General features: G+C 45.6%; 1 protein-coding gene across 1 annotated transcript in view; it reads right to left on the bottom strand.

Moving 5' to 3' along the window:
- Nucleotides 1-14,620, bottom strand: part of MDH1 (malate dehydrogenase 1) — an 82,566-nt gene that overhangs the window by 21,661 nt on the left and 46,285 nt on the right. Inside the window, exon 6 of the mRNA XM_033936044.1 lies at nucleotides 5,271-5,447. Within this exon, the coding sequence (XP_033791935.1) occupies nucleotides 5,271-5,447 (177 nt within the window). The remainder of the gene's footprint in view (nucleotides 1-5,270; nucleotides 5,448-14,620) is intronic.

The following is a 14,620-nucleotide window of genomic DNA, read 5'->3' as shown; positions in this document are numbered from 1 at the left end:
CAACCATCCTGTTTGCAGGATATAGAAACATAGAATATGACGACAGAAGAAGGCCGGCGGCCCAACAAGTCTGCCCACTCAAGAACCCTCCCTCCCTGGTGTACCCATCTTTTATGCATAACTCTGTAGTACCCCCACCTGTTTGTCCCATCGACTTTTGAAGTCGAGTACGCTACTAGCCTCGACCACCTGGCGTGGAAGTTTATTCCATCGATCAATCACCCATTCGGTGAAGAAGTATCTACCGTAAAGTCTGGCCAGTCACATCCCCATGTTCCAAGTTAGTGGAGTTCCCATTGATGCCCTCCCCAGCCCATCCTACACCAAATAATCACATATGGGACACAGACCTTACAAGTCTGTCCAGTACCAGCCTTAGGGCTAGATTCACTAAGCAGCTTATAAATGTTCTAATGTGCCTTTGAAGCACAGGGTGAGGTGAACAAGCCTAACTCCCTTGAGAGCTTAGATAATGAAGTGGGGTACACTTACGAGGTGTTCTTTTCCAGCATATAAATCTCATTCAAATTATTGGTGCAACAATTTTGCATGTGCTGCCCAAATAATAAAATAAAGAAAAAATGTATAGAATAGTAAAATTAGAGGTAAAGAAAGGAGGGGCTTTAAGTGCATGGGTCAATCAGCACCTTAGCCCCTCCCCGGAAGGCCTGCAATTTTGAAGGTGTAGATGGTAGACGTGTACAGGTGTCTGTGTGTGTGTACCCTGGTGGCAGGAGTGTTGGGGGGGGGGGGGAGCCAGCTGTCAGGGCAGGAGGTAGTGTGCTTTTTTTTTAGGGGGGGGGGGAGAGTCTGAGCTGTCAAGCCTTACTTTCCTGTCAGTGCCTGAGCCAATCAGGCTCAGACACTGACCGGAAAATAAGGCTACAACATGACATCAGTGATACGGTAGAGGAACGCCCGGATGTGAGAAGGACAGGCCTGTGCTGCCAACACTGCCGCTTGTTTCCAGGTATTTCGGCTCGCGGTCAGTGTTCGCATGGGAGGAAGGGAGGGATAGAAGCTGTAAGGGTTCTGCTGCACAAGGAATGGGAGGGAGGGATGGATAGAAAGATACTGCACAAGGGGATGGGTGAGAGGGGAGGAAAGATATTGCACAAAAGGGTGAGAGAAAGGAAATAGGAAGAAATGAGGTGGAGGAGAGGAAGGGAGAGATGATCATTGTACATGAAAAAAATAAGACCTATCCGAAAATAAGACCTAGTGCCTTTTTTGGGCCCAAAATTAATATAAGACAGTGTCTTATTTTTGGGGAAACACGGTATGCAGGAAAATCAATGCAATGTTTAAAATGAAGTTTCAAGTTTAATTTTTAATATCCCGATCATAAAACAAATATCTGACCGGTTAACAATAAAATTTTTAAACAGAATAGTAAGAACTAGTAGATAGTGTATTAGAAAAGTTAGAGAAAACATTTAAAACATATACTGACAAACCTGACTGTGAGGAAGAATAGGGAGGAAGGGGAAAGTTACATAATATAAGAAGAAATGTGATAGAGGGAAAGGATAAAACAAGTATGAAGATTGAGCATAGAAAGAAAACTAGAGGACACACCTCTAGTTGAACATTCTTTGGAGAAAGGTCACAAGTTCATTGAATACACATCTTTTTTTTTTGTGGTAGTTGTTCCATACCTGTCTTGGAGAGGAGGACATTTGGAGACAGTTTTTAAGACGACACAAACAATGGTTTATTTATGACTTCAATATGGAAACTCCACATTGACTGAATAAGGTGTTGGAATTTAGTGTCGTCTTACTGAAAAGATCTCTTTACTTGTAAGATGGAGATCTATGTGCAGAGTTTATAATGTGTAACATCCCAAGGTAAACAAACATAGTGGAACACTCAGTGTTGCATATAATGTGAATAAAACAGAGGGAAAAGGACCTCACTATCACTAAATTCACGTCATCTATCATGATGTCATCAGTAATTTGATTGGTTAACAATTTCTCGGCGTCCTGTTTAAATACGGACGCCATCTTGTCTTCAAATTGTTGATAGCAAAGAACACGCAGCTACACCACAGGCAAGTTATATTTTTTTAAAAAACATCATTTAATTATCATCTACGTTGTTTTTGATGGAATTTTTAGTTGTTTGTAGATTTGTTGTTTGTGTAATTGAATTTCAGCAATATTTTGTCAATATATCAACAGACAGCCATGATATAAGCTTGCCCTTTTAAATCTCACCCGACTATTGTTGTTTTTAAGGGTACATAAATAATGAGCAAGTATCTCTTTACTGAGAACTTATAATCATAAAACATCATGCTATTAAATTAGCACGGTGGACTAGCAGTCATAGTATTAATATGTTACTAAAATGAATATGTCCTTATTTGTCATAAACACATTGATATAATGTTATCATTTTCATTTCTCTTTTTTAAGAGCTTTCGAGCAAAGCTTGTACCGGCATTACATTAAGTCTTATCGTTACCCCTGAAGAAGCCCGTTGAGCGAAACGGTTGGGCCTTCGTTGGGCCATTAAGATAAGTGCTTGGTTTATCTTATATCATAGAAACCTTTAATATAAAGCTGCCGGCTTTAACTTGCTCTTTAGTGATTAGAGAGATTTTGAATCACAATACTAAATTAACAAACACTAATATATATTGAATTAAAGAAAAAAAGATAAAAAAATATTTTTAATAATCACACAGGGGTTTTGGACCAGTGATGAAAACCTAACCCCAATTGGTTATGATCTTATTGATTGTAGTCCAGGGGTTTTTTGAGGTCCTTTTTCCTCTGTTTTATTCACATTACAAGCATACACCAACCACTAGTTTATAAATAATATTAAGGTAAATTTAGACAAATTTTAAAAAAGTTCTTTAACATATTTTGTTGCATGCTTTAGGGGGGTTTATCTGGATATTCTGAAAATGTTAATGTAAATCAGTGTCTCGTAAATTTTCTGACCAGCGTGCCCTGGCTGGAAGGCATCCAGAAGTGCGCAGATGTTGACGCAATGACATCCACGCATGCACAGAGGCCTATCTGGCTGCAACTCGCTTCGGTGGAAGGATCTAGAGGTGCAGGGAGAGGAGGAGAGATGCCGGCCAGGAAGAGTGTCATCTGCATCGGCCAACTTCCTACAGGACGTGCCTCTCGCTGCAAGAGGCACATCCTGTAGGCCAGGGGTGTCCAATGTCGGTCCTCTAGGGCCGCAATCCAGTCGGGTTTTCAGGATTTCCCCAATGAATATGCATGAGATCTATTTGCATGCACTGCTTTCAATGCATATTCATTGGGGAAATCCTGAAAACCCGACTGGATTGAGGCCCTCGAGGACCGACATTGGACACCCCTGCTGTAGGCAGTCAGCCGGCATGGATAACTCTCCTCCTCGCCAGTGTGTCATGGCACAACTGAAATCTTAGAAGGCACAGTTTGCAATACACTGATGCAAATCATCATCTGGCTTTAGTCTGAAAAACAGCTTGGGGGTTGCTTTTAGATAAGAACATGGCAAAGGATTATAACTTCTCTTCCAGAAAGTCCTCTAAGTGCTTCAGAGGAGGGGCGGGACCGCGGTGGAGGAAACAGCTCCTGAAAACCTTTAGCAGCTTGCAGAGATCGCTAGCCCCAGTAATCTCTGCAAGCTGCTGCTAGTAGGTAAATCATGCGCGAGAGGCCAGGGGGGGAAGTCGGACGCCAGGGGGGAAGCCGAACACCAACACTTCCCGACTGACATTCCCCCCGGCCAGTGCTGCCACTCCTGCTTTAGGGGGAGAGGGTCAGTTACCAAATTGGGAGGCCGATTTTTTTTGTTTAAATCAATTCGAATCGATTCACCCGAAGTGAATCGGTGAACAGATTCGAATCGTGAATTGGGCAGCACTAGCATAGAGTCCCAGGTTCAACAGGACTACAATCTGCAGCTGAGGTATAGCTGTTAACATGTTTGCAAAAAGAATGTGGTATCTCCTCTGTACAGGACAGCAGTAAACATATCTAGTCAGATGGAACTTGGTTTGGGGGGGGGGGGGGTTAAACAAAGGACTAGAGGGCTGAGATCAAGTACACATAAGAACATAAGCAATGCCTCCGCTGGGTCAGACCAGAGGTCCATCGTGCCCAGCAGTCCTCTCAAGCGGCGGCCCAACAGGTTCAGGACTTGTGCAGTAATCTTCTATCTATACCCCTCTATCCCCTTTTCCAGCAGGAAATTGTCCAATTCTTTCTTAAACCCCAGTACCGTACTCTGCCCTATTACGTCCTCTGGAAGCACATTCCAGGTGTCCACCACACATTGGGTAAAGAAGAACTTCCTAGCATTCGTTTTGAATCTGTCCCCTTTCAACTTTTCCGAATGCCCTCTTGTTCTTTTATTTTTTGAAAGTTTGAAGAATCTGTCCCTCTCTTCTCTCTCTATGCCCTTCATGATCTTACAAGTCTATTATATCCCCTCTAAGTCTCCTCTTCTCCAGGGAAAAGAGACCCAGTTTCACCAGTCTCTCAGCGTATGAAAGGTTTTCCATCCCTTTTATCAGACATGTCGCTCTCCTCTGAACCCTCTCGAGTAACGCCATATCCTTCTTAAGGCACGGCGACCAGTACTGGACGCAGTACTCCAGATGCGGGCGCACCATCATCCGATACAATGGCAAGATAACTTCTTTCGTTCTAGTTGTAATACCCTTCTTGATTATATCTAGCATTCTATCCGCTCTCTTAGCGGCCGCTGCGCACTGTGCCTTCGGCTTCATTGTCTTGTCCACAATTACCCCCAAGTTCCTTTCTTGGGTACTCTCATTCAATAACATCCCTCCCATCGTATAGTTGTACCTGCTTCCCATATGTAATACTTTACATTTCTCAACGTTGAATGCCATCTGCCATCTCATCGACCATTCCCCTAGTTTGTTCAAGTCCCTTTGCAATTCTTCGCAGTCCTCTTTAGTCCGAGCTCCACTAAATAGTTTGGTGTCGTCTGCAAATTTTATTATCTCACACTTCATCCCTGTTTCTAGATCATTTACACAACAAAAATGCGTTCAACACAAATTGGGTCCCATGTACTCGCACAAGAGGACCATTTGTTTGAAAAGCTACATTGCATCTTTTTAAATAAAGATAAGATTTCTATACCTTGTACATCCCTTCTGCAGTATTTTCTTTTTGTTTTGCAACAAAAATTGTTCCAAATCATGCCTGAAAACAGGATGCATTTTGAGTGACGGTTACTGTCATCAGTTCACATCACTATCAACTACAAAACATGCAACTTACTGTGATAAAGTCTCCCTTAAGCCAGTGGTCATCCTTTACAGCTTGACAAACTCCAATCTCCTTCCCTTGCAGCTTGACGGTAGCATGGTTAACATCTGGATACTGAGTGGAAGAATGGTTTCCCCAGATAATGACATTCTTCACATCATCAGAAGCCACATTAAGTCTGAGAGCAATCTAGATAGAAATTTAAGCAAGCACATAAGTTTCCATCAAAAATACTGTTCAAATCTAATTTAAATCAAAGCAGCACCCTCATATACTACATGTTTAAAGCTCCGATAAAGAACCAAAATAGTCTAAATGGGAAATAAATATTTTTGTGAGGTGAAGGGAATAATTTAGAGTAAATTTAACTTAAAAACCAAATGCTAAATTCTTGACTAGCATTTCTCAACTAGTTCTGCAGCATCCCCTAGCCAGTCTGGTTGTCAGGATATTCAAAAATGAATACGAGATAGATCTGTGAATAAGAGAGACACTTCAAGCAAATCTCTCTCAGCATATTCACTCTAGATATTATGAAAACCAGACTGGCTAGGGGGTGCTCCATCACAGCTTAACACACACTACTCTAGAAGGTATAGCAAGATACTTACCTGTAGCAGATGTCCTCCAAGGACAGCACAAACAAGCGAACAGAGAAAACCTTACCTTATAGTAGCAATAATACAGAAGAAAAGGCAAGGGAGAGGACCTTCCAAACAAGCAATTATCTTTCTTTTTTTAAAAAAGCACAGTCCCAACAAGGATCCTAGTTTTGGATATCTAAATGCCTTCCTTAGGGGGACACTGGATCGAACAACTGAAGGGTTAAAAAAAAAAAAAAAGCACTTGGTAGAGAAGATTGAAACATAGAAATCGACGGCAGATAAGGGCCACGGCCCATCCAGTCTGCCCACCCTAATGACCCTCCCCTGCCTTTACTTTGCGAATAGAACCCACGTGTCGATCCCATTTGGCCTTAAAATCAGGCACGCTGCTGGCCTCAATCACCTGAAGTGGAAGACCATTCCAGCGATCGACCACCCTTTCGGTGAAAAAGAACTTCCTGGTGTCACCGTGCAGTTTCCCGCCTCTGATTTTCCACGGGTGTCCTCTTGTTGCCGTGGGATCCCTGGTAGAAGAAGATATCTTCTTTTTCTCGATGCGGCCCGTGAGATACTTGAACGTCTCGATCATGTCTCCCCTCTCTCTGCGCTCGAGCGAGTATAGCTGTAATTTATCTAACCGTTCTTCGTACGGGAGATCCTTCAGTCCCGAGACCATCCGGGTGGCCATTCTCTGGACCGATTCCAGCCTCAGCACATCCTTACGGTAATGTGGCCTCCAGAATTGCACACAGTATTCCAGGTGCGGTCTCACCATGGATCTATACAAAGGCATAATGACTTCAGGCTTACAGCTGACGAAACCCCTGCGTATGCAACCTATGATTTGTCTTGCCTTGGAAGAAGCTTGCTCCACTTGATTGGCAGCCTTCATGTCCTCACTGACGATCACCCCTAAGTCTCGTTCTGCAACCGTTCTTGTTAGGATCTCGCCATTAAGGGTATAAGTCCTGCAGCTAGAATGGCACCAGAAAACAGCGCTTTGTTTTTTAACCCTTCAATTGTTTGATCCAGTGTCCTCTGAGGAAGGCATTTAGATATCCAAAACTTGGATCCTTGTTGGGACCATGCTTTTAAAAGAATTAAAGATTTTTGCTTGTTTGGAAAGACGTCTCCCTTGCCTTTTATTCTGTACTGTTGCTCCAAGGACAGCGGGCATATATTTTCACACGTGTGTGACATCATTCATGGAACCCAGTACAGACACTACCAAGTGCAGTATCACTTTAAATTTTTCAAGGCAGTGCCTATACTGTGTGTGCGCTAATGCCTTCCTGCCTGACGTTGGCTCGCAGGGCTCACAATTCAGTAATGAAGCTAAAAAGTCAACTAGGGGAAGTGGGCGGGTTGTGAGAATATATGCCTGCTGTCCTCAGAGAACATTTGCTATAGGTAAGTATCTTTCCTGTCTCTGAGGACAAGCAGGCATTATATTCTTACATGTAGGACTACTGAGCTGCCAGAATTGTGACTCTGGACGAGGATAAAGCACAGTTACTTACCGTAACAGGTGTTATCCAGGGACAGCAGGCAGATATTCTTGACTGATGGGTGACGGCACCGACGGAGCCCCGGTACGGACAATTTTAGAGTGATTGCACTCTAAGAACTTTTTAGAAAGTTCTAGCTCGGCCGCACCGCGCACGCGCGAGTGCCTTCCCGCCCGACAGAGGCGCGCGGTCCCTCAGTTAGTATAAGCCAGCTAAGAAGCCAACCCGGGGAGGTGGGTGGGACGCAAGAATATCTGCCTGCTGTCCCTGGATAACACCTGTTACGGTAAGTAACTGTGCTTTATCCCAGGACAAGCAGGCAGCTATTCTTGACTGATGGGTGACCTCCAAGCTAACAAAAAGAGGGATGGAGGGAAGGTTGGCCATTAGGAAAATAAATTTTGTAAAACAGACTGGCCGAAGTGACCATCCCTTCTGGAGAATGCATCCAGACAATAATGAGATGTAAAAGTGTGAACTGAGGACCAAGTAGCAGCTTTGCAGATTTCCTCAATAGGAGTGGAACGGAGGAAAGCTACAGATGCTGCCATTGCTCTGACTCGATGGGCCGTGACAGAACCTTCCAGTGTCAGTCCGGTCTGAGCATAACAGAAAGAAATGCACGCTGCTAGCCAATTAGACAACGTGCGTTTAGAAACAGGACGTCCCAATTTGTTCGGATCAAAGGACAGAAAAAGTTGGGGAACTGATCTGTGGGGTTTCGTACGCTGCAGATAGTAAGCAAGAGCCCTTTTACAATCCAAAGTATGCAGAGCTTGTTCCCCAGAATGAGAATGAGGTTTTGGAAAGAAAACCGGTAGAACAATGGATTGGTTGAGATGAAATTCCGAGACAACCTTGGGGAGAAACTTTGGATGTGTACGCAGAACCACCTTGTCATGATGAAAGACCGTAAAAGGTGGATCTGCAACCAGTGCATGAAGCTCACTGACTCTCCTGGCAGAGGTAAGAGCAATAAGGAAAAGTACCTTCCAAGTGAGAAATTTGAAAGGAGAAGTAGCTAAAGGTTCAAATGGAGGCTTCATTAAAGCTGAAAGAACCACATTGAGATCCCAGATAACCGGAGGGGCTTTAAGAGGTGGTTTCACATTGAAAAGCCCACGCATGAACCTGGATACCAGGGGATGAGCTGAAAGAAGTTTTCCATGGACTGGCTCATGAAAAGCTGCAATGGCACTGAGGTGGACCCTGATGGAAGAGGACTTCAGGCCAGAATCAGACAAAGAAAGAAGATAATCCAACAACGTCTCCACTGCTAGGGAAGTGGGATCAAGATGATGAAGAAGACACCAGGAAGCAAACCTCGTCCACTTTTGATGGTAACATTGCAGAGTGGCTGGTTTCCTGGAGGCATCCAGAATGGAACGAACGGGCTGAGATAAAAGAGTATCAGTCGAGTTCAGCCCGAGAGATACCAAGCCATCAGGTGTAGAGACTGGAGGTTGGGATGCAGAAGGGTTCCCTGCTGTTGCGTAAGCAGAGAAGGAAACAGAGGAAGAAGAAAAGGTTCCCTGGAACTGAGTTGAAGTAGAAGGGAGAACCAATGTTGCCTGGGCCACCTCGGAGCAATCAGAATCATGGTGGCTCGTTCCCTCTTGAGCTTGAACAAGGTTCTCAACATGAGAGGCAGAGGAGGGAAGGCGTACAGGAACAGATTCGACCAGTCGAGGAGAAAAGCATCTGCTGTCAGACGGTGTGGAGAGTAAAGTCTGGAACAGAATAGGGGCAGCTGATGATTGTGAGGAGCTGCAAAGAGGTCTATCTGAGGAGTGCCCCATTGATTGAAGATCGAGTGCAGAGTTACGGGATCGAGTGTCCACTCGTGAGGTTGGAGAATTCTGCTGAGTTTGTCTGCTTTGGAATTCTGTTTCCCTTGAATGTATATAGCTTTCAGGAAGAGATGATGATCTATGGCCCAAGTCCAGATCTTCTGGGCTTCCTGGCATAAAAGGCGAGAGCCTGTCCCACCCTGTTTGTTGATGTAGTACATCGCAACCTGATTGTCTGTGCACAACAGAAGGACCTGAGGAAAGAGAAGGTGTTGGAAGGCCTTGAGGGCGTAAAACATCGCTCTGAGTTCCAGGAAATTGATTTGATGTTTCCTCTCCTGGGCTGTCCAAAGACCTTGAGTCTGGAACTCGTTCAAGTGAGCTCCCCATGCATACAGAGAGGCGTCGGTGGTGATGACTAGTTGATGAGGAGGCTGATGGAACAGAAGACCTCTGGATAGATTTGAGGATACCAACCACCATTGCAGAGACTGACGAAGAGATGATGTCACAGATATGTGTCGTGAGCAAGGGTCCGACGCTTGGGACCACTGGGTCGCAAGGGTCCATTGAGGAGTGCGCAGGTGAAGACGGGCATGAGGTGTGACATGAACTGTGGATGCCATGTGTCCCAAGAGCACCATCATTTGCCTTGCTGAGATGGACGGCAGAGGAAGTACCTGGTGACATAGAGACTGAAGGGTCTGAAGACGATTGGATGGCAGGAAAGCTCTCATGAGGAGTGTGTCTAGGATCGCTCCAATGAATTGAAGTCTCTGAGTGGGAATGATATGGGATTTGGGTAGATTGATCTCGAATCCCAGAAGTTGTAGAAACTGGATGGTTTGGTTGGTGGCCAGAAGGACCGCTTGGGCAGAAGTGTCTTTGATCAACCAATCGTCCAGGTAAGGAAATACATGCAGGTGGTGAGAGCGTAGAAAAGCCGCCACCACAATGAGACATTTGGTGAATACCCTTGGAGATGAGGCAAGACCGAAGGGCAGCACCTTGTACTGGTAATGACAATGATTGATCATGAATCGGAGATATGGTCTTGAGGTTACATTGATCGGTATGTGAGTGTAAGCCTCTTTGAGATCGAGGGAGCATAGCCAGTCGTTTTGATTTAGAAGGGGATAAAGGATGGCTAAAGAAAGCATCTTGAATTTTTCTTTTACTAGATGAATGTTGAGATCGCGAAGATCCAGGATGGGTCTGAGATCTCCTGTCTTTTTGGGAACTAGAAAGTAGCGGGAGTAGAATCCCTGCCCCTTTTGATCTAGAGGAACTTCCTCTATAGCGTTCAGAAGGAGGAGGGATTGGACCTCCTGAATAAGGAGGGCTGATTGAGGACTGTTCAAAGCAGACTCTTTTGGCAGGCTTTGAGGTGGGAGAGTCTGAAAGTTGAGAGAGTAGCCGTGGTGGATGATGTTGAGGACCCATTGGTCCGAAGTGATTACTTCCCACCGGCTGAGGAACAGAGAAAGTCGACCTCCTATTGGTTGAGGCAGGAGAGCAGGAATAGGAATACTGGCTATACTGCGGAGAATGAAGTCAAAAGGGCTGTGACTTTTGCTGAGGGGGTTGTTTTACAGCTTGTTGCTGTTGCTGTTGTCTGGGAGGCTGACGTTGCTGTTGCCTCTGACGCCTAGGTTGTTGAGCAGTGGTAGGCAATGGACGGGCTGTGAAACGGCGTTGATAGGCCGATTGCTGCCTGTATGGTCTTGGCGGAGGAGGCTTCTTTTTATTCTTGAGCAGGGTATCCCAGCGCGTCTCATGAGCAGAGAGCTTTTGTGTGGTTGAGTCCATGGAATCCCCAAAGAGCTCATCCCCTAGACATGGGGCATTGGCTAACCGATCTTGATGGTTAACATCAAGCTCGGATACCCGAAGCCAGGCCAAACGACGCATAGCTACTGACATTGCTGTCGCTCTGGATGTAAGTTCAAAAGTGTCATATATGGATCTCACCATAAACTTACGCAATTGGAGAAGAGACGACAAGCATGTGTGAAAAGCGGAATGCTTACGTGAAGGAAGATATTTCTCAAAAGAAGCCATGGTGGTAAGGAGATGCTTTAAATAAAAAGAAAAATGAAAAGCATAATTACTAGCCCTATTAGCTAACATAGCATTTTGGTAGAGCCTCTTACCAAATTTATCCATGGCCCTTCCTTCTCTGCCAGGAGGGACAGATGCATATACACTGGCTCCTGAAGTCTTTTTAAGGGTGGATTCGACAAATAAGGATTCATGTGGTAGTTGAGGTTTGTCGAACCCAGGAATGGGAATTACCTTATACAGAGAATCCAGTTTACGTGGGGCCCCTGGGACAGTTAAAGGAGTCTCTAAATTCTTATAGAAAGTTTCCCTCAAGATGTCATGAAGGGGAAGTTTCAAAAATTCCTTTGGAGGCTGATCAAAATCAAGGGCATCCAAAAAAGCTTTAGACTTTTTGGATTCAGCCTCCAAAGGAATGGACAAGGACTCACACATCTCTTTCAAAAAACTAGAGAAAGAGGAAGTGGCCTGTTTGGAGGATGGGTCAGGGACAGCCGAATCCTCCTCCTCTGAGGAACATTCTCCTTCAGAAAGAAAGGGTTCCTCTGAGTCTCCCCACAGATCAGGGTCCCTTACATGGGAAGAATGGTCCCGAGACTCAGGTGTCGACGTTTGCATGTGTCGGGTTTTGCGCATCGACTTGCCCGACCTCATCGATACCGTGTCCGGAGAAGTTATCGGACGCATCGGTGCCGAAGTCTGCACCGATTGATGGTGAGCTCTCGGCTCCGGTGCAAGGACTGGCATCGATACCGATGAGGTTAGGTGAAGCGGTACCGAAACAGTGGAAGCGGTTAATACGGGTTCCACAATCGGTACCGATACAGGTTGTACAAGAACCGGTACCGATGGCTCGGTGCGAACTGGCACCGGAAGGTTCGGTGTCATGATAGCAGGAAGGAGTCGTTCTAATTGCTCCTTCAGCTGCACCTGAAGAATGGCCGTAATGCGGTCATCGAGGGATGGCACCGGTACCGCTTTTTTCTTCTGCGGTACCTGCGGTGCCGCTCGACGCCCCGGAGATGAGGAGCCCGATGTCGAGGGACTCACCTCTATAGGGGCGGAGCGCTTCCGCTGGCGTCGAACCGGCGGCAGGATTGGGCTCACTGCACTCGAGGCCGGAAGACGTTCCAGCGGGGAAGGCTTCTTAGCCGGCTTACCTGACTGTTGGGATGCCGGTGTGGAATCACGCGGCGTCGAAGACGAGGGTGCCGACTGAATCGGTGCCGAAGCCGGAGTCAAAGGAACGGGGTCGGACATCTCGGCACCGAACAACAATCGCTGTTGAATTAAGCGATTTTTCAAAGTTCGTTTTTTCAAAGTAGCACAGCGGGTGCAAGAAGAGGCCTGATGCTCAGGACCCAAACACTGTAAACACCAGTTGTGTGGGTCCGTGAGAGATATAGGCCTAGCACACCGCTGGCACTTTTTAAAACCCGGTTGAGGGGGCATGAAAGGAAAAACGGCTTCCGCCAAATCGAAGGCCGAGGCTTCGATGGTGGCAGAAGGCCCCGCCGGGGAAAACCGAAATTGAAGAAAAAAAAAAAAATAAAAGATTTTTTTTTTTTTTTTTTTTTTAACAAAATAAAAGAAAGAAAAAAGGCAAATTAAGCCAAACGTTTACGCGAGCGGGAAGGCAAGTTAAGAAAAAATATCAACAGCCGTTGAAAACGCGTCTTCTTAGCTCCGCGGAAACTAAGAAACTGAGGGACCGCGCGCCTCTGTCGGGCGGGAAGGCACTCGCGCGTGCGCGGTGCGGCCGAGCTAGAACTTTCTAAAAAGTTCTTAGAGTGCAATCACTCTAAAATTGTCCGTACCGGGGCTCCGTCGGTGCCGTCACCCATCAGTCAAGAATAGCTGCCTGCTTGTCCTGGGATAATGGATATATCAACACAATGCTGATGAAACTCAGAAGGGTTGGAAAGAAAGTTAGCACTCAGGAAGTAAAGAGATTTTGTAGAATTGTTTGTCCAAACTGTCTTTCCTGAAGCTTTACTCTAAACAGTAGTGAGAAGTGGAGGTATGGATTGAGGACCAACTAGCTGCCTTGCAGATGTCCTCAATAGAGGAGAAACTGAAATGAGCTACCAAGGAAGCCACAGCTCATTGTGGGCTGTTACACACCCTGCAGTGTCAGTTCAGCCCAAGTATACACAAAGGAGATACCGTCCACCAGTCAGGTAGAGATGGTTCTCTTGGTAAAAGAACTCCAAGTCTGTTAGGGGCAAAAGCTACAAAGAGATGGGAAGATCCTCTATGAGATTTTGTCCCGACCAGGTAGCATGCCGGAGTGCATTTACAGTTCAAAGTGAGATGAGCTGCTTCTCCAGGATCGGAATGTGACTTTAGAAAGAAAACAGGTAGTACTAAGGACTGGTCGAGATGAAATTCCAAGACAACTTTGGGTAGGAATTTTGGATGAGTTCAGAGCCGTGTACTCTGTTTTGGTAAAATCTTGTGTAGGGAGGATCAGACAGGAGGACAATGAGGAAAACAACTTTCCAAGTGAAAAGTTTGAGATGGCAAGTTGCAAGTGGGTCAAACGGAGAATTTGTAAGAGCAGATAGTACCACAATAAATTCCCACGCTTAATAGGTGGTCTAGTACGGTAAAGTCTTTTCATGAATCTGGAAACTATGGGATGAATAGACAGAGGTTTCTTATCCATGGGAGAGCAGAATGCACTGATAGCACTGAGATGCACTTAATACGAGATTCTGAGAGGTGAAGGTAGTAGTTGAGAACTGATGGAAAAAGGACACGTGACTGGGTCAAGAGAATTCAGAAAGAAAATTGCATCTATTTGAAATAACACTGAGTGGAATGTTTTCTAGATGATTCAATGACAGAAGAGACTGCAGCCAAGAGACAAAAAGCATTTACTTGCTTGGTGAAAGAAACCATGCTGTTAGTGCTAATGATTGAGGGTTGGGATGAAGGAAAGATCCATCGTTCTGGGTCAGGAGTGTTGGAAATGGCTGGAGCTTGCATGGTACCTTGGACAAAGGTTCTAGGAGTTTGGAATCAAGGATGATGTGGCCAACAAGGAATTCAATCATTAAAAAAAAAAAAATCTATCTACTATAATAAAATGCTAAGCGCGCATGCGCACCCTTACTTGCGTGATCCATGATCAGTAGGTCCGTGGCCGGCAGGGGTGCACATGCGCGCATACAACGGTCCCTGCGGTCTTGCCGGCTCCCTTACAGTTCAAACCCAGCACGGCTCCCCCCTCACTCACTGTAAGGAAGTTCTTACCCGCGGCCTTCTACTGCCCTGATTTCCTCTGCCGCGTAGGAAATAACGGGCAGTAGAAGGCCGCAAAGCAGCGTGTTAGAGTGCTGCGGATGCTGCTGGAGTCGGGAGGTTTATATGTCATCTCGCGGTGGGAGGGTCAG

This window comes from Geotrypetes seraphini, chromosome 3 (assembly GCF_902459505.1).
Source record: "Geotrypetes seraphini chromosome 3, aGeoSer1.1, whole genome shotgun sequence".
NCBI classification, from domain to species: Eukaryota; Metazoa; Chordata; class Amphibia; order Gymnophiona; family Dermophiidae; genus Geotrypetes; species Geotrypetes seraphini.
The sequence above is the reverse complement of the archived record's forward strand: the minus strand, read 5'-3'. Positions and strand labels throughout refer to the sequence as shown.